Below are 27,985 nucleotides of genomic sequence, written 5' to 3'. Positions count from 1 at the left end.
TCTGCGCAGAAGTCTGGTTTTGATTACTGTTTAATTCAGAATACAAGGGGGGGGGGAACTGTTGAGGGACTGTTAGTCTTCACATAATCTGTTGTTGTTTGTGTTGTTATAGTAACCAAATCACAGCTTGTAGATCAGCTTTTCTGGTGCGCGACACTGTCGAAAATCAAAGTCCAAATGGGGCTTTTAACTGCCAGTGACTGCAGACTGTTCCTCATTCCTGGTCGATCATGGCTGTGTTTAAGTGTGTCTGCTCTGCACTCTGGATGTTCATCCTGTCTGTGTCTGCTGTGGGTGAGTTCACCGGAGAAGTGTTTATTTTCTTGACATTTGAGATGTATTATTTATTGTGTGTGTGTGTGTGTGTGTGTGTGTGTGTGTGTGTGTGTGTGTGTGTGTGTGTGTGTGTGTGTGTGTGTGTGTGTGTGTGTGTGTGTGTGTGTGTGTGTGTGTGTGTGTGTGTGTGTGTGTGTGTGTGCGTGCGCAGTGAGTATTGGGCTGAATCCACATTTGAAAGACCAGAACAAGTTGGAAAACAGCAATTAGTTGACATTAAGCTTTTAAGAAATATATATATATATGTGTATGTATATATATACGTACGTATGTATGTATATCTCACATACACACACTTGTTGGAAGACTTGGTCAGACCGTGTGTGTGTGGGTGCATCATGTTACAGTAAGTGTAGGAAACAGGACATTTCCCACCAGATCAGTAAATGTGGGAAAGGTCACAATACAGCTAGACAACTTAAAGGTCACTGTGAGTTCATTGTTGCAGAAGAGAGAAGTATCAACTTTACCTTCCCGTTAAATCATGTCTCTCTTGTTCTGGATCATGTTTAAAAACTATTAATTAACTATTAACCCCATTAACTATTAAAAACTAACAATTTAAAAATGGCCAATAACCTGTTAAATGTTTTGTTAATGGCGGGTCCGCGGACCACCCTGGGTCCAAAGGATCCAACACTGTCCAACACTGAGGATTTTACAGTGAATATTGGAGTTTCAGAGATTAGTGATTAGAGATTAATTAGTGGTGGAAAAAGTATGACATTTTTTTACATAAGTAAAAGTATCAATACTGAAATACTGTTTCAAGTAAAAGTTCTGTATTAAAATATTTGATACCAAAAGTATTGTCAAAGTATATCAAAATGTACTTAAAGTACCATAAGTAGAACGTACTCATTATGCAGAATGTCCCATTTCACAAGTTTTCAAATCTTTTGAAAATAGCAGAAGCTCGCAATGCATGTCAAACTTGGGATCTTGAAAAAAAACGTTGAGATTCACTGACCTATATTACTTCCACAATGGCTTTCCAACTTGGATGTCGATGTGGCATGAGGTCATTGGCTGCATGACACGGGCACTCGGCTTGATTCTCCTTGCTGTCGGCGCACCTTGCCTCAAGTGATGAAATGCGTGTAAAAGCATTCTTCATTCAGTTGAGAGTGAGACAAAACCAGCGCTCCCCCTCTCTCACTCAGGTCCATTCAGTCTTAACCGCCTCAGAGCGTTCTGATGGACCATTCTCTGGTCTTTTAGCCAAATAAATCTAAAGTGACACAGAAGCGTTCCAGGTCTTGATGGGTTAATCAAAAAATTATATAATCTGCAAAACTGTAAACAAGTTCAAAACCAACCTTTTATGACATCACTTTCACCCCTGCAGATGCTCTATTCGTTCATGGCATTTTGCACTGCCAGTTCTCTGCCAGAGACGGCAGTGATGCTGTGTACCTGGAGCATTACTACTTCAACCAGAGGCTGATGGGTCAGTACAGCAGCGCTACGGGCAAGTACACCGGCTACACCAAGGCCACCATACGCTATGCGGAGGACGCCAACAAGAGCCCTTACATCATGGCGTTGCAGAGAAATAACAGTAATCACAACTGTATGAGCCACGTGTCTGCAGCGTATGATGCACTGAAAAATACTGGTGGGTGTATGAGCTGATGAGTACTGACCAGAGGTGGAAAGTAACTAAGTAAATTGACTTAAGTCTTTACTACTTTAATGAAGTCTTTACTTGATGGTGTGTGTGTGTGTGTGTGTGTGTCCACCAGTGCAGCCCAATGTCAGACTACGGTCTGAGCGCCCAGACCGCAGCAGCCGTCATCCCGGCCTCCTGGTGTGCAGTGTTCACCACTTCTACCCCAAAACAATCCGAGTCACATGGCTGAGGAACGGACAGGAAGTGACCTCGCACGTCAGCTTCACCGAAGAGCTGACCAATGGGAACTGGACGTACCAGACTCACACTTACCTGGAGTACACGCCCACATATGGAGAAAAGATCACCTGTAAGGTAGAGCACGCCAGCCTCCAGGAGCCCATGCTTACTGACTGGGGTAATAATATAATAATAATAATAATAATAATAATAACAACCATGACAGCCGTAATAAGAGTTTGTTCAATGCAAACGAAACAATATTTTATCAAAAGCACATTTCAAATGTCAATCATTGCATTTTATCTCCGCCAGGCCGACAGGCCAAGAGTCAGAGATTATCGGAGAGTTTTCCATACTTGATATTCCATACTGTTTGTCTGTAATTGGCATCAAAGAGTAGTAGGAGGGGCATATTTCTTACAAGAATCGGCATATATCATGAACACAAGATCCAATCAACCCCAAATTCTCATCTTGATAGTGCGCACCTCCAAAACTGCTCACAACCCATGACTTACACAGCCTTGACTAGGTAAACTCAGCCTGGCGGGGATAAGCACTCAGAGGAGCACACTTTTCTAGTCTTGATATTCATAGCCATGTACATTGGTGATCTTGGAATAAAAAGTTAAGTTAACTCAATGCCTAATACAGTAGATGCTTATTTTTGAGCAAAACGCGAAGGAAAATAAAAGCCTGGAGATCGAGGCTAGCTCAAACAAACCTGTCGTATGTAAGCCAAAGGGTGTATATTTTGTGTGACTGATTTTGATACAGCAGATCACAAACATGAATGTGGTCTGAAACGTTAGTTGTTTGTTGACTGTTGTTGTTGTCAGATCCTACAGGTATGACCGAGTCCCACAGGATTAAGATAGGAATTGGAACAGCTGGCCTGCTAGCGGGACTAATGGTTCTCCTTGCTGGATTGATCTGCTACATGAGGAGCAATACTGGTGAGACTAATGAACACGAAGACAGAAAGAAAGAAAGAAAATATTCTAATATCAATTTTAATCATGAGTTAGAATTCACAGATGGGTGTTATCCTTTGTCATGGGTAGAATAATTGGTAGTAAGTTGTAATTCGAAGAGGTATCTGTGTTATAACTTCAGGCTACATCTCTGAATTTGCCATGTTAACTTTCCATAGCTGGACTGGTGCAGGTGCCATTAAGAGAAGGTACGTACGTAAACTTTCTGTTTATATTATTAGTTTATTACTATTTGAAGATCCGGATTCACCGATCCAGTCTGGATATTCTTCCTTATTCATTGTCAATTCATAGTTATTTGTATAATAAATAATTAAACGCTGGTTAGGTTTTCTAATGTTATATATTGCCAGATTCTGCTTTGTTTGCATACGTATATATACACTAAAAGAGTGACTTTGAGACCTTTTTCACCGTTCAATACAAGTCAATGACGAGACAATTTGAAAATGTTCTAATCAGTGGAGAAAATATTGTTATCTTACCAATAGTTACATCAAACTACACAACCTCAACTTATAGCAAAGTGTAAATTTGCTTTAGCTTTGAGTTATACTGTTGTGCCTATTGATGACATAGTAGTTAAGACCACACGGAACCACACACACCTACAGTATAAAGCCTTCCTACATTTCCCTCTGGGGATCAATAAAGGTTTATTTTAATCTTCATCTTCATCTAACTGCCCCTCCACGACACTCCCTCTAAAGCACTCCCTCCCAAACAGTGGGCCAGGATCAATTTTTGTGGGTTGTGAGTGAATATCCCTTTATTTTTTGTTTCCTAAATTTTATAATTGATTATTATTTTTTTAATAGATTTTAGAATATTTCCACAAAGACTCGAAAACAAATTCAAACATTTTTCAAAACATTTTTCATTAATGAACACAAAATAATCAAAGAAATTCCCTAAATAAAAAATAAAAAAGTTTAAGAAGTGTGAAAATAGCAGATCTGCAAGCTTACAACGTGACGCGAAGACGACGCGTTGTGAGCTTGTAGATCTGCTATTTTCACATGTCTCGCAAAAATCTGATTTCTCTTTTGGGTCTTCAGCTAAAAAGTTTGGGAACCACTGCTCTAAAGTTTCCCACTGTTGGTAAATAAAGTAAGTAAATAAAAGGGAATAATTTGAATTAAAGGGAATAAAATGAGGTGTGTGCCTTCTCTCCTACAATCAAAGTATGATGCCTTTCACCTCTCTATCTGTCTCTGTGTTACAGCATCGTCTATGAGAGAAGAGACACCTCCACAGTAGTTCCACAGTGATGTTCACCAGGCTTTCAAACCACATTCATGTTTGAGTGGCTTTTTGTAATCTAACTTTGTTTCCTCTGTTTCTTTCTCTACCATCATCATGACTCTTTTGTTACACCTGTAAACTTGTGATGTGACAATAAAGTTGAAGTTTTGCAGGGTGCTCAGCTGTACGGTATGTCTTATAGGGCTGGGTTTTACAACCTCACGATCCATATGTATTACGATACAGAGGCCACGATCCATATGTATTACAATACACAGGCCAAGATCCATATGTATTACGATACAGAGGCCACGATACGATATGTATCGCGATATGTGTTGATTTTGAAAAATGACCGCGTGTCCTATACTAAATTTACTTTTGCAGAGTCCTAGACCACCGATTATTTTGACCAATATATTGTCAGAAAATGTAAAGTTTCCAAATCAATTTGAAAAACTTAGTTGATAACATTTAAACAAACGCAAGGAAATAAATAAAAATAAACAATGTTTTGATGGATGAATGCAAAAGTGTTAAAGATTTAATCATGTATATCACCACTGTCTGGCAGAAACTGATGCTTCTTTTTGAAAGCCGCGTCACACACAGCATTTGTCTAATGTCTGACAGTACTGTCAGATGTAATTTGTGATGCCCATATTATTCACCAGCAGCGGGGTTGGTTTTCCCCGTTCACCCTCTAGGTACGTCTTACTTACAGTGTTGTCTGATGTCATTTGTGATATTCAGCTAAATATATCTGCCCATATTATTCACCAGCAGCGGGGTTGGTTTTTCCCCGTTCACCCTACCTAGTTCCCAGCAGTGAGCAAAGATATGCTCTTCTCTTGTTCAACCAGTCAGACTGGCCTGACGGTGCCATCGCAACCCATGACGATGGGGTTGCCACCGTGCCAGGCAGAAGGCTGTAATGTCAACAAATACCAAATTGGACCCATAAGAGTCCTAAGCAGGGCTGAACCCATTAAAACCGGGGAAAGCATTAGTGTCACAATACAGTAGCCTTTCCATTATGCAGAATGTCCTATTTCACAGTATCTTTCTAAATTCATCCCTAGTTTTGGAATAAAGAGGCATTGTTTTTTTGCGGGTTTTTTCAGAATGGACACAATTTTACCATAACGCTGGCCACTGGCCAGGCATTTCCAGTGGTGTAAAGTAACTAAGTACATTTACTCAAGTACAGTACTTAAATACAATTGTGAGGTATTTTTACTTTACTGGCGTATTCTACTTCTACTCCACTACAAGCTCAGAGGCAAATATTGTACTTTTACTCCACTTCAATTATTTGAAAATGTAAGTTACTTTGCAGATATAAATTATTACATTATAAAACATACATTAACCACTTTAACCCTATTTTATACATAGGCTATTTTAAAATAGCAGATTTACAAGCTCACCTTGCGACGCATTGTGAGCTTGTAGATCTGCTATTTTCAAACATTTTAGTAGGCCTACTTTTACTTTTGATACTTTAAGTACATTTTGATGCAAATACTTTTCTACTTTTACTCAAGTTTTGAACACAGGCCTTTTACTTGTAAAAGAGTATTTTTATATTGTGGTATCGCTACTTTTACTTAAGTAAAATATCTGAGTACTTCTCCCACCACTGGACATTTCCCATCAGTGCATCCCTAATCATTACGGTAAAACCTGTCAGAAACAATGTGGATGTTTGTGTGTGTGTGTGTGTGTGTGTGTGTGTGTGTGTGTGTGTGTGTGTGAGAGACTTCCTCCATTGGTGAGAAAGAGGAAGTAAAGACAATACAACAGCCGTGGCGACTCCAGTGTGTCTTTGTTGACTCTGTGAGCCTCTTAACTACCGAGAGAGATGAAGAATCCTACCATCACCATCCTCCTCTTCATCCCACTGACTTTCACAATCTGCTACGCCACTTCTCAAAGTAAGAATCTTTGCCACAAATGAATAATAACAACAATAAAACATTGGCCAATATGTGTATTTAAAAAGCAGGATACATAATCAATGGAGAGAGGTTGGTAGTAATTAGTTACATTTACTTTTTTGAATACATTTGACTTGTAAGCCGAGTAAACATACTTTTCACTTTCACAAGAAATATTTGTACTTTTACTCCTTTATATTCGGGCCAGATGTGAAGGAGTAGAAGTATAATTTTTCAAATGGTTTAGCAACATTCCACTTGTTACCCAGAGAGACTTCAGCCAATTGTGTTTATTTCTATTGGACAATATCGTTTTAGATTTTAGATTTTTTGCAGGTAAAGTATTGGTAAAGAGACATGCAAAATGTGGGAGTCTTTGCATTAAATTCAATACTTTTCGATTTGAAATATGATATACAATAGTTTTTTTCTTGCTTTTTGTTGTTGCTACAGTGACATCATGCCCTTGCCCTAGTAGTACATGTGAACAGGGCAAAGGAATCATTGTCATGTCAAACAAAGGTGCTTATTCTTGCATGGACTTGGCTCATTTTTGTTGCCCGGGAGCATTAAAGGAGTAGTTCACCTAAAAAAATATATTCTACCAATTTCACACCCCATGAAGCCTTGAATTCATGGAGATTTTTCTGTTTTTGCCGTATTCCTAAGCCAATAATTTGATGACCGATGGACTCTCCGTTAGGAGACTCAATACCGGAGAGTCTGCCGGTCATCAAAGTACTTGGAAGTCCCATATACATTTTTCATGAGATGGTGGTTGTTGCCGTTCTCTACACTACAGTAATAGCCATAGTTTTACGCTTTGACATAAAAATATATCACTGAATATGATCTGTCTGTCTCACAAACCCAATGCTGTGTTGTTTTTACCCCCAAGACAATGGTGGAGGCATTGTTTTTTTGCGGGTTTTTCAGAATGGACACAAATTTACCATAACGCTGGCCAGGCATTTCCAGTGGTGTAAAGTAACTAAGTACATTTACTTAAGTTAAGTTACTTAATACTAAGTACAGTACTTAAATACAATTTTGAGGTATTTTTTACTTTACTGGCGTATTCTACTTCTACTCCACTACATCTCAGAGGCAAATATTATACTTTTACTCCACTTCAATTATTCAAAATTTTAAGTTACTTGTTACTTTGCAGATTATTACATTATAAAACATACATTAACCACTTTAACCCAATGTGTGTTTTTATAATTACCAGCAGTTAAACCAATAGCTAATTTCCACACATGAGGATAATATATTTCAGCAGTCTTTCACCAGATGCAGACTCTAACTCAGAGTTTGTGATTGAATGGACTTACACAGCAGGGGCTGTCTGTAAAACAATCTATAATATATCTAGGTATTGTATAATCTAGGTATAATCAAGCAACAACACAGAAATGTCTGGAGGTCACGCAAAAGCCTGAGCAGACATGCAAATGAAGTGTCCAGAAATGATCCCCTTTAATGACCAGAACGTATCAATTAGTACTTAATCTAGGCTACTAATTACTAAATGTTATATTTGTTTTTCCAGTTATCCATGATATTCGGTTTGTGGTGGGCTGCTCTGCTAACAGCACTGAGATACAGCTGGCCTTTGACGGTGACGAGGCATTGTACGTGGACTTCCAGAAACGAGAGGTCGTAATCACCGCTCCCCCCTTCCTTGGCAGCCTGCCCTCAATCTTGGATATTCATCATTTGCTTGTCAATGCTGGGAAAAACAGGAAAATTTGTCGGGAACTGCTGGTGGGATTGACGGCATTGGAGAAGAATCCACCCGAAAAACAAGGTAAAGGACAAAATATAGCTTCTATATATTATACAGTATATATATATCTGTATATAGCAACATATTCTTCTGCCTACACATTCGTCATGTCCTGGTATGAGCGAATAGGGGAAGGGAATCAACGTCACGTGATGCTTTTGTTTGGCCCGGCAAAAACTCGGATGTGTCTCAAAGAATATGATTATTGGCAGAATCGCGGAACGTTTAGAATATTTGGCGGTCCCGTTTTCATTTTTCAGAAGATCGGTGGTTGTTGCAATGACCTGCACTACTATACTTCACCATATGTTGCGCTATGACGAAATAAACCCATACAATCTAACAACATGTACGTTCCCGAAAAAGTAATTGCGGATTCGGCCACGCCCCCGAAATACACGTATGTGTGTCTCAAAGAATGAGCCATGTTGTTTCTAATTTGATGACGTCACCGCAGGCTTGGTCAAGGCCAAGGTTGCCTATAGGTATTTAACAAGGTCCCTAATCAAGCACAGGTGTTGCTTGTGGCAGAGGCACACAGTTTTTTGACTGTGTTCATGAGGGCTGGTGGTCTGTATGTGTTGACTGTTTATTTTTGCCTTATTTATTTATTTGTATGTATGCTGAAGTGACGGCCAAGTGACAGAGAATAAATATATATATTTTGTTGAACTCAACCGACATGTTCTGGCCGTCGGCAATCCCAGTATTGCCAGAAGTATAGGACTTTTGACACTACAGCTTCTTTACTCTACTACAGTGATGGACATGTTCTTTTTTTATTTATTTAGTTTGTTTGTTTTCAGTAGTCAAATAGTATTAAAAGAGTATATTTTTAAGTCAGAGTTTGATTAATCAAACATCATCTTCCATTGGCCATTATAATCATACATACATACATACTATAGAGCTGTAGACCCCTGTTATTGAACAGACACTCTAAAGCAATGATTACTGTCAGAATATCTCTTACTTGCTGCATATTTAACCTTTGGAACACGCCACTCCATCCAACAGAAGCTCCTGACAGTGTCCTATACCCATCTGAAGAGGTGGAGCTGGGGAAGGAGAACAGACTCATCTGCTACGTCAAACACTTCTACCCTCCATCCATCCAGGTCAGCAGAGGTGGACAAAAGTACTCAAACCAAGTACTTGAGTACAGATTGTCCTGGTCAAATATTACTTCAACTACAAGTGAAAATGTGGTAAAAATTGGTTATTGAGTACTGGAGTACTCAAAAGTGCATGTTCCCTCCCTACAAATTAATTTCAATTCAATCTTTATTAGCAGACTCAGGTTCATAGACAAGGTACAAGGCATAAACATAGAAGAAACACGACAGGCAGTATGGAGCGGTGTGCAACATGACTTAAACAATGACACTTTAGTAGAACATTGACTGAACTTAAGAGCAATAGAGTTTGCTTGAGCATACAACTTTCAGTGGAGTCAAAAGTGCAATATCTGTCCTGTAGTTCAGTGAAGTGAACGTCCTAAGTATCAAAAAATACAAATACTCAAGTAAATAAATCTCATTACTTGTCCACCGCTGCAGGTCAGCTGGACCAGGAATGGTGAAGCGGTGAACCACGGAGCGTCTCTGAGCCGCTACTTCCCTGATGAGGACGGAACCTTCCACCAGTTCTCCTCACTGGACTTCATCCCCCATGAGGGAGACGAGTACAGCTGCAGTGTGACGCACCCTGCCCTGGAGAAGCCCACGGTCAGGTTCTGGGGTCAGTACGCTGCTTTCAACATGTTTTTTAGGGTTAGGGCTATCCATAATTACAGATTGCGCATGGAACTCACACCATCAATAGACCCTGTTTTATGATTTAACCCATTAAGACCTGAGGCCGAGTCTACAACTGTCTTCTGAATCCTAACAGTTTTCTGAAAAACGTATGTCAAGGACCCCCAAAATAATATGTATTTGGCCGCCGACCCCCATCTCAAAAAATATTTTGTTCCAGGTACCCCCAGAAACAAAGATTTGAGTTAAGAATGTTTTCTTTAAAATATATATATATATATTCAAAGACTTGCACAAATGTTCACGATTTTTCAGAAATAGAAGATATACAAGCTCATACCGCGGCACAAAGTGACACGCTATGAGCTTGTATATCTGCTATTTTTGAATAGCCAAAGTATAAAATAATGCTTTTTAGCTCAAATCTAAAACATGTGCCATTAGTGATATGCCTGATTTCACACTAATTGACCATATTCTTGAAACTGCAAGACACAATGAACAATTTAAATGTAACAGGAAATGATTCTTTTGGATACCTTATAATCCCACGGTGGAACTTCCACATTAAACAATGAAGTGGAAGTTTGAGGTTAAAAGTCTGTTAAGACAACAAAGACAACATAGTGGATAAAGGAGAAGTTGAGCAGAATATTGATAGTTAGGAGGAACTTATGGTCTGTAAAACACTCGCACAGTTTGGTATGCATTTGTAGACCATGGACCCCCATAACGCTGAGAGAGGGGGGGGGGGGGTAGTCCTTGATTTTATTTTTATTTTTATAATGACAAAACAAGCAAGTAATAGGCTAAAGAAAGCACTCAAAGCAACAACAGCTCTTTCACCCTTTTGTTGTGTCTCTGGGTGGCATTGTGAATTGTCGTTCCTCTGCAGACTCAGAGCCTGAGCAGGTGGTGAGGCCCAGTTCTGGAGTGGACGTGTTCTGTGGAGTGTGCCTGACTCTGGGCACTCTGGCCGCAGCAGGGGGAATGTTCCTCATCGTCAAGAGTGGCCGTTTGTGATGTGGAGAAGGAAGCTGTATAGCGGAGCGCTTTGGGCTTGTAGATCTTTCAGCGCACTCTTTTGGAAAGTGCCGTTTTGCCCTCGACACTGAGATTGCCATACTGTACCAGCCGGATTACAGAGAATGCTAACACAAACTCAATGCACAATTTATAAGAAAGGGTCATGAGGGTCTTACCAACATTTTTTCAGAGGCAGAACAGTTGTTGCAGTCCCCTTTGCAAAGTATATAGTATGTGTGGGAAATTGAATTACAATTTAATTCACTGTCAATCAAGCTGCTAAGATAGTTGTATGTTTCTGTAACTTCTACCACCTATCTGCCCCTTGACGGTAGGACTTACGGAGCAGAGTACCTAAAAGCAATGCAATCAATCAATCAATCCTTCGTCTTTGTCGCATACTGTTACAGGAACGCCCCATCACACCAGTGTACAAAATAATATATGACATCTATGACACAAAAATGTATGTATATATTCGATTCTGAAAATCTGTATGGAACTTGATATTACTACTGCAGTTACTACAACTACAAATGTGTAGCAAATATGTGGTTCAAATTACTACGGTGTATATTTTTGTACAGTGTAAAAACTATGGAACTTCTACTACTACTACTACTACTACCGGTATTATCACATTCATCATATTTTCAGATTATTTTTTGTATTGTATGTCCTGTTCAAATAATAAAATGTTTACTACTTCTGCTTCTACTATTATTTTTATTTGATTGATTGAATACTTTGTTAATAAGATTGAAAACAGTACTGTTAGTTCTAATCAAGGGCCCAGCATTGGCCTTTGAAATTGAGTCTATATAGGAAGTGACGGTTCATATGAATGGCCTGTAGTTTCGCTGTTTTACCCCTGCTGGTGTCAGAAAGATTTATTATTTTCTATATTCAGGTAAGATTATTACCTGTATATCCAATCCTTTTTAGACCACTTCTCAAATATGAAATGTTTTAACATTTTGGACAAAATATTGGACAACACACATTGGACAACACATTTTGGACAAAATATTGGACAAAACGTTTTGGCCATATCGGCCAATATTAGCTTAAACATTTAATATCGGTGAGATGTGAGCTTACCATAATCACAGTAATCCTTAATCATATTCAAGGGCTTTTGGAGAGAAATGAGACTCCAGCCATTTTCAAATTAGAGTACTGCAGAGGGCAGGTGTGTGTGTGCCACCAGCGAGTCCCGGGACTCACTTAATTGAAAACCTAACAACATCACTGTATTCTATTAGATTTATTAGATATTATATTGATATTATTATAGCCATTTTTTTTAATTAGATATGTGATGTTACCTGGCAATTCGCATATATCGGTATCGGTTGACATCGGTATCGGAAATTAAGAGTTGGGCAATAACGGAATATCAGATATCGGTAAAAAAAAAAGCCTATATCGGACATCCCTACACAGTACCCATTCAAATTGCATTATAAAACAAAATGTGAGGCGCCAGAGGGTAATAAAATGATATTAAAGCTGGAATCCATAACTTTTATGTCCTACCCGGGATTCGAACCCGGGTCTCTTAACGAGAGACCAAATTTTTACCGCTCTCGGTGAAATATTGTACTTCAGGCAGTACTACTTGCAGGGAGGCATTGGTCTTGGGAATATGCAACCGTGCAACCCCTTTTTTGAGCAGGAGCAGGCGCACGCACACGCATCGATTTAAAACAACCCTTAATTCACACCTCAACAAAGTTTGCAGCCTTTGTAATGAGGCTAGATGCTTATAAATTGTTCATTGTAGGTGTTAAGCGACGTGCGCGTGACGTCATTAAAATAGCATCCTACCACTAACAAAATCACCCATACAACACTGACTACTTGTCAACCACTAGGTGTCCTCCCAACACCAGGGTGTAAATGTCTCAATGACCAGAGAGGCCACCTCCAACCACTGCTACATGTTCTAGTTATGATGTATCAACTCAACTTAAAATATCATTTTATTCATTCAAGTAAGCAACTCCAATCATTTCTAACAACTACAACTACATCAAAGTTGTGAATGTGGTTTTAATTACTGTTTCATTCAGAACACAAGGGGAATAAAGCAGTTGAGGGACTACAGGCTACACAACATAATCTGTTGTTGTTTGTGTTGTTATAGTAACTAACCAAATCACAGCTTGTAGATCAGCTTTTCTGGCGCGCGACACCGTCGAACATTAAAGTCCAAATGGGGCTTTAACTGCCAGTGACTGCAGACTGTTCCTCATTCCTGGTTGATCATGGCTGTGGTAAAATGTGTCTGCTCTGCTCTCTGGATGCTCATCCTGTCTGTGTCTGCAGTGGGTGAGTTTTTTTTTTTTTTTTTTACATTTGAGAATAGATTTATTATTTATCATTATTGTTACAGGGGTGTGTCTGTCTGTCTGTCTGTCGGCAGTGAGTATTAGGCTGAATCTACATTTGAGAGACTAGAACGAGAAAGTTAACCTGACTCTATGTCAAATGGAAGAAGCTTGCGACACACATTTAGTTTCACAGTGAAATCAAATGCAAATGAGATTTGAAAGTTGGAAATCAGCAATTTGTTGACATTAAGCTTTAAAAAAATATGTGTGTATGTGTGTGTATATATATATATATATATATATATATATATACACAAAATAAAAAGTACAAAGTACAAAAGTATTGGTATCGAAATGTACTTAAAGTACCAAAAGTACAACGTACTCATTATACAGAATGTCCCATTTTAAGTTTTCAAATGTATACAAATCTTTTGAAAATAGCAGATCTACCAAAGTGAGATAAGGCTGGATCTACAAGCTCACAATGCGTCGCATTGCGATTCATTGAGAGCTTGTAGATCGTCTATTTTCAAATGGCCGAAATGTATAGAGGGCTGAAGTGGTTAATGTATGTTTTGTGATAATAATCTAAATCTACAAAGTAGCAACTAAAGCTGTCAAATAATTGTAGTGGAGTAAAAGTACAATATTTGCCTCTGAGATGTAGTAAAAAGTAAAAAAAATATACCTCAAAATTGTACTTAACAAGTACAGTACTTGAGTAAATGTACTTAGTTTCTTTACACCACGGGGCCCGGCCTAATGCAAACGGGACAATGGCTTTCCAACTTGGATGCCGTGTGTGTCGCGGCATGAGGTCATTGGCCGCATGACACAGGCACTCGGCTTGTTTCTCAAGGCCTTGCTGTCGGCACACCTTGCCTCAAGTGATGAAATGTGTGTAAAAGCATTCTTTATTCTGTTAAGAGTGAGACAAAACCAGCGCTCGCTCTCCCTCACTCAGGTCCATTCAGTCTATAGCATTAACCGCCTCAAAGCATTCTGATGGACCACTCTCTGGTGGGTGTCATGCCCAATTTATGATCTGTTGTACTGTATGACAAAGTTAAAATCAGGCTTTAGTGTGCATATTCAACGTTTTTTATATAAATATACACATTTACCGGCCATTGGAAATTCCTGTTTTCCTACATTTACCATATAATTTTAATTATTTATTAATACATTTATTTATTATTACATTACTAATTAATTAAGTGACTAATTTATTTATTTATCCCCTTAATTAAAAACGAAATCTGCAAGACTGTAAACAAGTTGAAATCCAACCTTTTATAACATCACTTTCACCCCTGCAGATGGTCTATTCGCTCATGGCATTGTGCGCTGTCAGTTCTCTGCCAGAGACGGCAGTGATGCTGTGTACCTGGAGAAGTACTACTTCAACAAGAGGCTGATGGGTGAGTATAGCAGCGTTACGGGCAAGTACACCGGCTACCTGAAGGAGACCATACGCTATGCGGAGGACTTCAACAAGAGCCCTTACATCATGGAGGGGAAGAGAAGAAACAGTAATTACAACTGTATGAGCCGCGTGTCTGCAGCATATGATGCACTGAAAATGACTGGTGGGTGTATGAGCTGAGTACTGACCAGTGTTGCCATGTCCGCTTATAAGCGACTTTTTGCTTGTTTTTCCTGTAACGTGGCTTGTAAATATTGGTGGTTGCTTTTTTGGGGGCGCGTGTTTCTAAAGTATAGTTGCTTATTTGGGCTTGTTTAATTTTTAGTTATCAAATATTTTCATGTCATGGACCCCATATGAAAATGTTTTGTGCCAGGGAGCCCCGTACCAGATTTGTGTTGTTAGAATGTTTAAAAATGTTTCGCATTAATTTTTTTTATGTAATAGCAGATCTGCAAGCTCTCATCGCGACTTGTTGATCGGCTATTTTCAAACAGCCGACGTATACAGTAGGCTATATAGGTTTAAAGTGCTCATGTGACCTATAGCTGCTTCTTTTGGGTTTGTTTTCCTAGACCTGGTTGCTTATTTCTCTCACAAAATCTGGGAACACTGGTACTGACATATATATATATAGGCTAGCCAACTTAATATATTCAATTCAATTCAGTCTTTATTTCAGACCCAAGAGGTTCCATAATATCATAATTATACAACAGAACACAATGAAATAACAGAAATTAAAATTAAAATGCAATTGGCCCACATTGTTCAGTTTCTGACGTACAAACATGTGCACCAATGGTTCCACAGTCTAGAGGAGAACGTGACCAAACTGCTGTAGGCTTAATGCATAGGCTTAATGCATATATAGGCTTAATGCATATATAGGCTTAATGCATATATAGGCTTAATGCATAGGCTTAATGCATATAGGCTTAAAGCATATAGGCTTAATGCATAGGCTTAATGCATATAGGCTTAATGCATAGGCTTAATGCATATAGGCTTAATGCATAGGCTTAATGCATATAGGCTAATGCATAGGCTTAATGCATAGGCTTAATGCATAGGCTTAATTCAGGCTTAATGCATAGGCTTAATGCATGGGCTTAATGCATAGGCTTAATGCATATTAATGCATAGGCTTAATGCATAGGCTTAATGCATAGGCTTAATGCATAGGCTTCATGCATATAGGCTTAATGCATAGGCTTAATGCATAGGCTTAATGCATAGGCTTTAGGGGCTGTAGCCCTCGGCACAAATTGCGTCCGGCCAAAAAGGGAAAAAAAGACCTGAGTATCGCGAGTAACGTCCCTGAAATACTGCTTAAATAGCGCTAAATCGGTACCGAAATGTGTCACCAGCACCCCTCACTCACCTCACCGATGAAGCGAAACAAAAAGTGCCCCCCCCTGAACATTTCAGTTAAATAAAATGTATTTTAAAACTCTAGTTTTTGTTATTTCGTTTAAGATAACTGTGTGTGTGTGTGTGTGTGTGTGTGTGTGTGTGTGTGTGTGTGTGTGTGTGTGTGTGTGTGTGTGTGTGTGTGTGTGTGTGTGTGTGTGTGTGTGTGTGTGTGTGTGTGTGTGTGTGTGTGTGTGTCCACCAGTGAAGCCCTATGTCAGACTAAGGTCTGAGCGTCCAGCCGTCATCGGCAGCCGTCATCCCGGCCTCCTGGTGTGCAGTGTTCACAACTTCTACCCCAAAACCATCCGAGTCACATGGCTGAGGAACGGACAGGAAGTGACCTCGCACGTCAGCTTCACCGAAGAGCTGACCAATGGGAACTGGTTGTACCAGATTCACACTTACCTGGAGTACACGCACATATATGGAGAAAAGATCACCTGTAAGGTAGAGCACGCCAGCCTCCAGGAGCCCATGCTAACTGACTGGGGTAATAATATAATAATAATAATAACTAGAAAAAGTGCTCCTCGGAGCACAGGTTCAGGCCAGGTCAGGTTTGGTTATTGTGGCCTCCTGGTGACGCTATAATAGGCCAATATGAAAAGGGTGCCCTTTCTTCTTAGGCCTTTCACGGCAATGGGACACTGCAAATCGGCCTATTATAGCGCCACCATGAGGCTGATGTGAACATTTTCTTCCTCTGTCTAATGGGAAAATTTAACGGAAATCGCATGCTATGTTCATGATTTGAGGCATTTTGTTCAAAACAAACCAATCCTGCAAACTTTGGAAGCCAATCTTAGCCAATAAGGATGGAATTTGGAAAATCGGACAGATCCACGTTGATCACATGACTATAGAGATACTGTGTACCGATTTCCGTGATGTTTGGACAAAATCTGTAGGAGCGATTGGCCTCCTGGTGGTGCTATAACAGGCCAATCTGAAAAGTTTGGGGCAGAGGTTTGACTTTGGCATCCAGGGAGTATGTGTGCACAATTTCGCAGCGACCGGGCCAACAGTGCCAGAGATTAGCTGTTCACAGACAGACACACACACACACACATACACACACACACACGCGCGCGCGCGCAAAACATACTCTCTCGCCATGCCTTTCGGCCTGGCGGAGACTATAACAACAACAACCATGACAGCCGCGTAATAAGAGTTTGTTCAATGCAAACAAAACAATATTTTATCAAAAGTACATTTCAAATGTCAATCTATTGTCAATGTCGAGTAAATAATCGTTGCTTTTTATCTCCGCCAGGCTGACAGGCTAGGAGTCAGAGATTATCTGAGAGTTTTCGCCCCTGTCTGTGTGTCAGTGTGTATATCTGTGTGCCAGTAATCTCGGACACCTGCTGGACCAATCGGTGTGTCAAACTTTGAATGCCCACTACCAGTAGATCTCCACCCCAATTTCTTTCCAAATTGGCTTCATGGTGGTGCTTTAACAGGCCATTTCAAGTTTTGGCCAATAACTCTTACATATAGGCCGCAAACATATAGGCCATGTCCCTTTCTGCCATTTTGCATTTTCTTCTTGATTCAGTCTTTTAATTTTTTTACATATTCATTCCAATTGGCGATGATTGCAGTTTGCAGGAGGGGCCTAATGTACAAAACATGCCACAAATCATGTTCAATCTACCAGTGGCATGGACTATCAAGTTGGGTTTTGATGTTCCACACTGTTTATCTGTAATTGGCATCAAATAGAAGTAGGAGGCGCCTATTTCGTACAAATATCGGCGTATAACGCAACATCAACCCCAAATTGGAATCACATCTTGAGTGGCCTCTATAGAGCGCACCTCCAAAACTTCTCACAACCCATGACTTACAGTACACAGCCTTGGCTAGGTAAACCCAGCCTGGCAGAGGAGTTCACTTTTCTAGTCTTGATATTACTAGCAATGTACTGTACATAGGTGATCTTGGAATTTAAAGTTAACTCAATGTCGTATGTGAGCCAAAGGGTGTATACTTTGTGTGACTGATTTGATAAAGCAGACCACAAACATGAATATGGTCTGAAACGTTAGTTGTTTGTTGACTTTGTTGTTGTTGTTGTTGTTGCCAGATACAGCTATGACAGAGTCCCAGAGGATTAAGATAGGAATGGGAACAGCTGGCCTGCTAGCGGGACTAATGGTTCTCCTTGCTGGACTGATCTGCTACATGAGGAGCAATACTGGTGAGACTAATGAACACGAAGACTGAAAGAATATAATCTAATATACATTTTAATCATGAGTTTGTTATGGGTAGAATAATTAGTAATAAGTTTGCCATGTTAACTTTCCACAGCTGGACTGGTGCAGGTGCCACTAAGAGAAGGTACGTACGTACATTACTGTAGGCTTTATCTTCAAACATTACATTTAACCACATGAACTCCAGTGTCCAGATCTACAAGCTCACAATGCATCGCCATGTGGCACATTGCAAGCTTATAGATCGGCTATAAAATCATCCATAGAAGGGATTTGAGGTTGATTGAGGGAAACTTTAGCAGACCTAATATAGAGCCCTGGGGGACTCCAGTCATAGAGTTTAAAGGACGACTTCACCGATTTTCAACCTATCTTCATATAATTGGTCCTCACTAATACTCATGATAAAATGGTACCATTTTTTCTACTTGGTCTGTGTCTCATAGGAGGACTGTGGACAGTCCAGAAACCCGTCTACCAGTGACATCATCGTTAGGCATGATTTATTTTTCCAACAAGATTTCACATTTCTTATTTAGATTTTTATTAACACGAGAACAATGGCTTCTTTTATTGCATTGCAACTTTCCAGTAATAGAAAGCCTGCAGTTTCTATTAGCTTGGATTCCCCATTGTTGTGTAGGTTGTAGGGTGTAGGGTTGTGTAGTTATCTTAATGATGATGATCCAAATATTGTTGAGATATATATGATAGTTGCTCCGTTTGAATAGACACAGCAATTTGTTTAGTTTTTTCTTTCTTTCTGTTTATATTACTATTTGAAGATCCGGATTCACAGATCCAGTCTGCATCTTCTTCCTAATTCATAGTCAAATCAACATGAAGTTGACATTTTGTATAATAAATAAATAAATGCTGGACAGGTTTTCTAAAAACATAATTTTAACAATTTCTGTACACTTTTTTGAAAAAAAAGGGGGGGGGAATCACTGAAAATCACGGCACACCGTCTAAGAAGTGTGAAAAAAAGCAGATCTGCAAGCTTGCAACGCAGCGCGAAGCGACGGGTTGAGAGCTTGTAGATCAGCTATTTTCACAAGTTTGGGTCCCCGGCAAACATCTGATGTCTCTTATGGGTATTGAGCTAAAACGTTTGGGAACCACTGCTCTAAATTACCCACTGTTGGTAAATAAAAGTAAATAAAGTAAGTAAATAAAATGAGGTGTGTGCCTTCTCTCCTACAATCAAAGTATGATGCCTTTCACCTCTCTTACCTGTCTCTGTGTTACAGCATCGTCTATGAAAGAAGAGACACCTGCGGTTCCACAGTGATCACCAGTCTTTGAAACCACATACATGTTTGACATTGTGTCTTTTTGTAATCTAACTTTGTTTCCCCATGTTTCTTTCTCTACTCTCATGACTCTTTTCTTGTAAACTTGTGATGTGACAATAAAGTTGAAGTTTTACAAGGTGCTCAGCTGTACGGTATGTCTTACAGTATTGTCTGATGTCATTTGTGATATTCAGCTAAATATATCTGCCCATATTATTTACCAGCAGCGGGGTTGGTTTTCCCCGTTCATCCTACCTAGTTCCCAGCAGTGAGCAAAGATATGCTCTTCTCTTGTTAACCAGTCAGACTGGCCTGACGGTGCCATCGCAACCCATGACGATGGGGTTGCCACCATGCCAGGCAGAAGGCTGTAATGTCAACAAATACCAAATTGGACCCATAAGAGTCCTAAGCAGGGCTGAACCCATTAAAACCGGGAAAGCATTTGTTTCATTTTAGATTTTTTATGAGATCTTTTTGGGAGCTTTTCCAGCCTTTATTGATGGGAAAGTATGGCTGACAGGAAATGGGGAGAGAGATGGGGGGATGACACACAGTAAAAGGTCATTGGGATTGAGAGTCGAACCCGCAACTCGCTGTCAAGCTGGATTACTAGCGTATGTGGTATGCGCCCGGACCGCTAGGCCAGCGGGCGCCCCTAGATTCTCTGCTAGTTTTTTCAGAAACTTTAGAAGAGTGGTTCTCAATAATAGCTGATATAAAAGATCACAGCATGTCACTTCGTGCCTCGCTGGCAGCTTGTACATCTGCTATTTATAAGTGTTTTTCGAATGTAGTTAATTCGTTAATTTTGATTTTTTTTTAACACAAATCATCTCTTCTGGGGGTCCCTGGCACAAAGACGGCTCTCTGGTCTTAATAGGTTAACTGCATCAATAGCGTGTATGAACATTCTGCGAAAATGGCCAACCCACAAGTTCACTGTGAGTTTTATAGGTTGCCTATTTTCCCTGAAGAGATTTGGTGTAGAGGGGAAAAAGGAGGGAGCCTAGTATAGACGCCTGGGGAACTCCGGTCAGTGAAATATATAGGGTTTAAGCATTCATCTGAATACATAAAAAACTATGATAAACCATTCACTTGAGATATACTGTATGGTGCAGTGGAAGAAGTACTCAGATTCTTTACTTAAGTAAAAGTATCAATACCACAATACTATCATTTTACTTGAGTAAAAGTACCAAAAGTATTGGTTTCTATATATTTTTTAGGTATCAAAAGTAGCAGTAGCAGTAGCCTTTCCATTATGCAGAATGTCCCATTTCACAGTTTCTTTCTAAATTCTTAAAAATTTCAATATCGTGCATCCCTAGTTTTGGGATAAAGAGGCATTGTTTTTTTTGTGGGTTTTTCAGAATGGACACAAAATGTTACCATAACGGCATGGTTGATATTGGTTGTATTGGCCAGATATTTCACATCAGTGCATCCGTAATCATTACGGTAAAACCTGTCAGAAACAATGTGGATGTTTGTGTGTGTGTGACTTCCTCCATTGGTGAGAAAGAGGAAGTAAAGGCAACACAGCAGCTGCTGTGGAGAAGTGTGTGTCTTTGACACTGTGATCCACCTTACTGCCGAGAGAGATGAAGAATCCTACCACCACCATCCTCCTCTTCATCCCACTGACTTTCACAATGTGCTACGCCACTTCTCAAAGTAAGAATCTTGCCACAAATTAATTTAATAATGTTTTTTATTTAATAATAATAATAAAAAGCAGGATACATAAGCAATTGAACAGAGGTCCGTAGTAATTAGTTACATTTTTTGCAAGTAGAGTAATTATAATAACATACTTTTCATTTTCACAAGAAATATTTGTACTTTTACTCCTTTACATTCGGGCCAGATGTAAAGGAGTAAAAGTGTACATTTTCAAATGATTTGGCAACATTCCACTTTGTTACCCAGAGAGACTTCAGACAATTGTGTTTATTTCTATTGGAACTTATCATTTTATATTTTTCAATCACATATTAAACAATAACTCAGAAGTAACTAAGTGCTTGAGTAGTCTTTTGTGAATGTGAATAGGGTAAAGGAATCATTGTCATGTCAAACAAAGGTGCTTCTTGCATGGACTTCGCTCATTTTTGTTGCTCGGGAGCATTAAAGGAGTAGTTAAAAAATGACTTATATTCTACCAATTTCACACCCCATTCATGGAGATTTTTCTGTTTTGGCTGTATTCCTAAGCCAATAATTTGATGACCGGCGGACCCTCCGGTAGGAGACTGAATATTTGACTCTCTGCCGGTCATCAAAGTACTTGGAAGTCCCATATAAAATTTTCATGACATGGTGGTTGTTGCAGTTCCCTACACTACAGTAATAGCCACAGTTTTACGCTTGGACATAAAAATATATCACTGAATATGATCTGTCTTACAAACTCAATGCTGTGTTGTTTTTACCCCCAAGGCAATGGTGGATTTGGCCACTGAATGTCTGTTTTTACAATTACAAACAGTGAAACCAATAACTCATTTCCACACATGAGGATGATATATTTCAGCAGTTTTATTGGTCACCAGAAGCAGGACGTGTGTTTTCAATGAGTCTAACACAGAGTTTGTGATTGAATGGACTTACGGGGGGGCATATCTGCTAAAATTAATATAAAATATCTAGGTATTGAATCAAGCAACAAAGGAATGTCTGGGGCTCACACAAAAGCCTGAGTAGACATGCAAACAAGCCCAGAAGTGTTAGTGAAATTCCTGTTTAATGACCAGAACGTATCAATTGATACACTCTACTAATTAATACATGTAATATTTATTTTTCCAGTTATCCATGATGCTCAGTATTTGGTGGGCTGCACTGCTAACAGCACTGAGACACAGCTGGCCATTGACGGTGACGAGGCATTTTACGTGGACCTCCAGAGACGAGAGGTCGTGTTCACCGCTCCCCCATTATTTGGCAGCCTACCCTCAGTCTTTGAGGTTCGCGATAAGATTCTCAATAATGCTGAGAAAAATGGGAAAGTTTGTCAGGACTTGCTAGCAGTAATTACGCCAACGCTGAATCCACCCGAAGAACAAGGTAAAGGACAAAATAGCTTATTTGCTCTGCTACAGTGATGGACAATTATTTTTTTTGTTTGTTTTCAGTAGTCCATTAGTAGAGTACATTTTTAAGTCACAGTTTGATTAGTCGAGTTGATTAATCAAACATCATCTTCCGTTGGCCAGTATAATACATACAGTACATACATGCATACATGCATACATACATACATACATACATACAGACATACAGACATACAGACATGCAGACATGCATACATGCATACATGCATACATGCATACATGCATACATACATACATGCATACATGCATACAGACATACAGACATACAGACATGCATACATGCATACAAACATACATACATGCATACATACATACATGCAAACATACATGCATGCATACATACATACATACATACATACATACATACATACATACATACATGCAATCATGCATGCATGCATGCATACATACATACATACATACATACATACATACATACATTCTCTTTTTCATACATCCCGGATGCCGTCTACATTTCGGCTGTCAACAGTCTCTCCTGTGGTCACCAAACTATTCCTGACATAGTCTATTCCTATGAGCCACTATAAATAGAATAACTAATAAAGAAAAACATCACATGGATGCACCTGGGACGTATCATCAGTGTTGTAGCCTGGGGTCATCGGGTGTTTCGGGTCTTGCAACATACACCCTCGCCCAGGTGACCCAGCCGGGGTTGATCAAGCCCCGGCTTACATCCCAGTAGCTACCAACGTCAGTCCTCTTGGGGAAAGACAGGGCCACTCAGTCCGCTTCTCCGGAACTATACTCTGACAGGACAGGACAGGGGAGAGGAGAGGACATACAGTACATACATACATACATACATACATACATACATACATACATACATACATACATACATACATACATACATACATACATACATACATACATACATACATACATACATACATACATACATACATACATACATGATTTTGTTTTAGTTTACTATAGAGCTGTAGAGAGTGAGACACCTGTTATTGAACAAACACGTTATAGCAATAATCACTGTCAGAATATGAACACTTATTTTACCAAAAAAGTAACACTTACTTACTGCATATTTAACCTTTGGGACCTCTCCATCCACCAGACGCACCTGACAGTGTCCTATACCCATCTGAAGAGGTGGAGCTGGGGATGAAGAACAGACTCATCTGCTACGTCAAACACTTCTACCCTCCATCCATCCAGGTCAGCAGAGGTGGACAAAAGTACTCAAACAAAGTACTTGAGTACAGATTATCCTGGTCAAATATTACTTCAACTACAAGTGAAAATGTCTCTGTAAAAATTGGTTCTTGAGTACTGGAGTACTCAAAAGTGCATGTTCCCTCCCTACAAATTAATTTCAATTCAATCTTTATTAGCAGCTCCATAGACAAGGTACAAGGAATAAACATAAAAGAAACACGACAGGCAGTATGGAGCGGTGTGCAATAAGCCTTAAACAATGACACTTTACTAGAACATTGACTGAACTTAAGAGCAATAGCGTTTGCTTGAGCATACAACTTTCAGTGGAGTCAAAAGTGCAATATCTGTCCTGTAGTTCAGTGAAGTGAACGTCCTAAGTATCGAAAAATACAAATACTCAAGTAAATATATCTCATTACTTGTCCACCGCTGCAGGTCAGCTGGACCAGGAATGGTGAAGCGGTGAACCACGGAGCGTCTCTGAGCCGCTACTTCCCTGATGAGGATGGAACCTTCCACCAGTTCTCCTCACTGGACTTCATCCCCCATGAGGGAGACGAGTACAGCTGCAGTGTCACGCACCCTGCCCTGGAGAAGCCCACGGTCAGGTTCTGGGGTCAGTACGCTGCTTTCAACATGTTTTTATGCATGGACCAGCCCACGGTCAGGTTCTGGGGTCAGTATGATGCTTTCAACATGTTTTTATGCATGGGCCAGCCCACGGTCAGGTTCTGGGGTCAGTACGCTGCTTTCAACATGTTTTTATGCATGGACCAGCCCACGGTCAGGTTCTGGGGTCAGTATGATGCTTTCAACATGTTTTTATGCATGGGCCAGCCCACGGTCAGGTTCTGGGGTCAGTACGATGCTTTCAACATAATAGCTCTGGCCATGCAGATGGAAAGTACACTTACTTAAGAAGTACTCTACTACTTAAAGGGATAGTTCACCCAAAAAATGATTTCTCTGTGTCTTGATTGTAAAATTAAAGCCACTTTCCTTTAAATCATAACAGGATCTAAAATTTTTGTGAGTTCCATGTGCAATCTGAAGTTATGGAATTAATTGGCGTAACAACCAAATTGGGGCTGGAAAAGGGGTAAAAAGCAACAAAAAACTAAAAAAGTAGTGTTAACGGGTGCACAAATGACACAAACTGCACACCTAGTAACTTGTTATCCATAATTACAGATTGCACATGGAACTCACACCATCAACAGACCCTGTTATGATTTAACCCATTAAGACCTGAGGCCGAGTCTGACCCCCACCTCAAAAATATTTTGTTCCAGGTACCCCAGAAGCAAAGATTTGAGTTAAAAATGTTCGCTTTAAAAAATAATAAATATTCAAAGATTTGCAAAAAAATATCACTATTTAAAAAAAATAGCAGATATACAAGCTCACAGCGCGGCACAAAGTGACACGCTATATGAGCTTGTATATCTGCTATTTTTGAATAGCCAAAGTATAAAATAATGCTTTTTAGCTCAAATCTAAAACATGTGCCATTAGTGATATGCCTGATTTCACACTAATTGACCATGTTCTTGAAACTGCAAGACACAATGAACAATTTAAATTTAACAGGAAATGATTATTTTGGATACCTTATAATCCCACGGTGGAACTTCCAAATTAAACAATGAAGTGGAAGTTTGTGGTTAAAAGTCTGTTAAAACAACAAAGACAACATAGTGGATAAAGGAGAACTTGGGCAGAATACACTTTTTGTTTGTGTTCATTAAGTTAGAAAAAAGAATATGTTGACTGTACTGTACTGTATTCCCAGATAACCGTACAACCTATTAGGCCTACCCAACGTTCTACCAAAGTTAGCATGGGGTTATCTCGTGACTCAAATTCAACTAATGACACTTACATTATTCTTGTATAACTAAACCAGTGGTTCTCAAAGTGGGGTGCGGTGACCCAGAGGGGTCCTTGAAAGGGTTCCAGGTGGTCCCCCCAGCTAAATCATTGATATTTCGGAACTTATGGTCTGCAAAACACTTGCACAGTTTGGTATGCATTTGTAGACCATGGACCCCCATAACACTGAGAGTGAGAGCTATGGGGGTCTGTGGTCTAATGCATACCAAACTGGGAGTCCTTGAATGACAAAACAAGCAAGTAATAGGCTAAAGGAAAGCACTCAAAGCAACAACATGATTTGTTGTTCCTCTGTGACTCAGAGCCTGAACAGGTGGAGAGGCCCAGTTCTGCAGTGGACGTGTTCTGTGGAGTGGGCCTGACTCTGGGCACTCTGGCCGCAGCAGGGGGAATGTTCCTCATCGTCAAGAGTGGCCGTTTGTGATGTGGAGAAGGAAGCTGTATAGCGGCGCGCTTTGGGCTTGTAGATCTTTCAGCGCACTCTTTTGGAAAGTGCCGTTTTGCCCTCGACACTGAGATTGCCATACTTTTTTATTACAGAGAATTACAGAGAATGCTAACACAAACTCAAGGCACAATTTATAAGAAAGGGTCATAAGGGTCTTACCAAAAAAATTCAGAGGCAGAACAGTTGTTGCAGTCCCCTTTGCAAAGTTAGTATGTGTGGGAAATTGAATTACAATTTCATTCACTGCTAAGCTGCTAAGATAGTTGTATGTTTCTGTAACTTCTACCACCTACCTGCCCCTTGACGGTAGGACTTCCGGAGCAGAGTACCTAAAAGCAATGCAATCAATCAATCAATCTTTCGTCTTTGTCACATTCGGTTGCAGGAACGCCCGATCACACCAGTATACAAAATAATCTATGACATCTATGACACAAAAATGTATATTTATTCGATTCTGAAAATATGAATGGAACTTGATATTACTACTGCAGTTAGTACTGCAACTACAAATCTATGACACAAAAATGTATATATTCTCTATTGAAAATCTGTATGGAACTTGATATTACTACTGCAGTTACTATTACTACAACTACAAATGTGTAGCAAATGTGGTTCAAATTACTAAGGTGTGTGTATGTTTTGTACTGTATGTCCTGTTCAAATATTAAAATGTTAATGATTTCTGCTACTACAAAAAATATTTTGATTGATTGAATACTTTGTTAGCCAGATTGAAAACAGTACAGTTAGTTCTAATGTTGTTGCTATTGTTACCATTATTATTACTATTATTATTATTACCCTTATTATTATTATTATTATTATTATTATTATTATTTTATTATTATTATTATTATTACAGTATTACTACTGCTGCTATTGCTAACAATACTACTAATAATGGGACAGACAATTAATACAGACCTAATTTTATGAGATTTTCTCCATCTAGCATTTCAGTGCTATATAAAGTAATATAGCACTAAGAAGTGTACTAACATTTACACTTTAGACTTATTTAATATTGTTAATTGCAATGATAATAACACATTATTACTGTGTAAAGTATAATATTAATAAAAAGATATACTAGTTGTAGTAACAAATTCTGAGGATTATTCAATTGTAATGATAAGACACAATGTTATAATCATCATCATCATCATAACATTTTATTTTAAAAAAAATTACCCTGATGGTAACAGGAAAAGTGGGCACTAAGGAAGAGAGGGCACCTTAATGTAAAATTGGCTATTTGGTCCAAAATGTTAAAAAATATATATATATTGGAAAACGTCTAAAGTAAAGTATACATGATTAGAACAAGCTTGAACATTTGTTAATTAAGGCCCAATATTTCTACAATTGCTACAAAACCTGTATATCCAATCATTTGTAGACCATTTTTCAAATATGAAATGTTTTAACATTTTGGACAAAAAAAGAAGAAGAGTGGGCACTAGGCCCACTCTTCTTGTATCCATCCAGAAATTGCATTCAGGTGTTTGTTATTGTCTGCAAATATGTCAGACACACACAGACAAACACAGTCAGACACCATGAATGACAGATGATGAGCACACAGCTCAACTATAACACATCTCTAAGTTAACATGAAATATTTAATTCATTGTTGTGAATATAATGATATTAAAGCTGGAATCCA

At 39.2% G+C, this 27,985-nt stretch overlaps 3 protein-coding genes across 5 annotated transcripts; all 3 read left to right on the top strand.

Moving 5' to 3' along the window:
* Window positions 1-161: 161 nt before the first annotated feature.
* LOC308101540 (uncharacterized protein) lies at window positions 162-19,778 on the top strand. Its single transcript, XM_080450962.1, has 10 exons — window positions 162-294; window positions 1,685-1,954; window positions 2,082-2,366; window positions 3,031-3,147; window positions 3,345-3,374; window positions 14,605-14,874; window positions 16,330-16,617; window positions 18,220-18,333; window positions 18,447-18,476; window positions 19,606-19,778. The coding sequence occupies exons 1-10, from the start codon at window positions 231-233 to the stop codon at window positions 19,644-19,646; spliced, it is 1,509 nt and encodes a 502-aa protein (XP_080307088.1). The 5' UTR covers window positions 162-230; the 3' UTR covers window positions 19,647-19,778.
* LOC308102310 (H-2 class II histocompatibility antigen, A-Q alpha chain-like) lies at window positions 4,457-27,011 on the top strand. 3 transcript variants are annotated; one of them, XR_013934639.1, is made up of 6 exons: window positions 4,457-6,368; window positions 7,927-8,184; window positions 9,181-9,281; window positions 9,723-9,903; window positions 10,816-11,115; window positions 26,650-27,011. XR_013934639.1 is itself a non-coding variant. In XM_080451968.1 (5 exons), exons 1-5 carry the CDS (start codon window positions 6,296-6,298, stop codon window positions 10,941-10,943), a joined length of 735 nt encoding a protein of 244 aa, XP_080308094.1. In that variant the 5' UTR covers window positions 4,457-6,295; the 3' UTR covers window positions 10,944-11,648. The 3 variants fall into 3 exon arrangements, 2 of the variants coding, with proteins under 2 accessions (XP_080308094.1, XP_080308093.1); XM_080451968.1 differs by lacking the exon at window positions 26,650-27,011 and having other exon boundaries at window positions 10,822-11,648; XM_080451967.1 differs by lacking the exon at window positions 26,650-27,011 and having other exon boundaries at window positions 10,816-11,648.
* Window positions 21,220-26,661, top strand: LOC308102312 (H-2 class II histocompatibility antigen, A-U alpha chain-like). Its single transcript, XM_080451970.1, has 5 exons — window positions 21,220-21,330; window positions 22,465-22,722; window positions 23,869-23,969; window positions 24,408-24,588; window positions 26,168-26,661. Exons 1-5 carry the CDS (start codon window positions 21,258-21,260, stop codon window positions 26,287-26,289), a joined length of 735 nt encoding a protein of 244 aa, XP_080308096.1. The 5' UTR covers window positions 21,220-21,257; the 3' UTR covers window positions 26,290-26,661.
* Window positions 27,012-27,985: the final 974 nt, after the last annotated feature.

The sequence above is a fragment of the Gymnoscopelus braueri genome, assembly GCF_963280865.1.
Source record: "Gymnoscopelus braueri genome assembly, chromosome: 15".
Classification (NCBI taxonomy): Eukaryota; Metazoa; Chordata; class Actinopteri; order Myctophiformes; family Myctophidae; genus Gymnoscopelus; species Gymnoscopelus braueri.
Note: the sequence above shows the minus strand (reverse complement) of the source record. Positions and strands in the feature narration are given on the sequence as shown.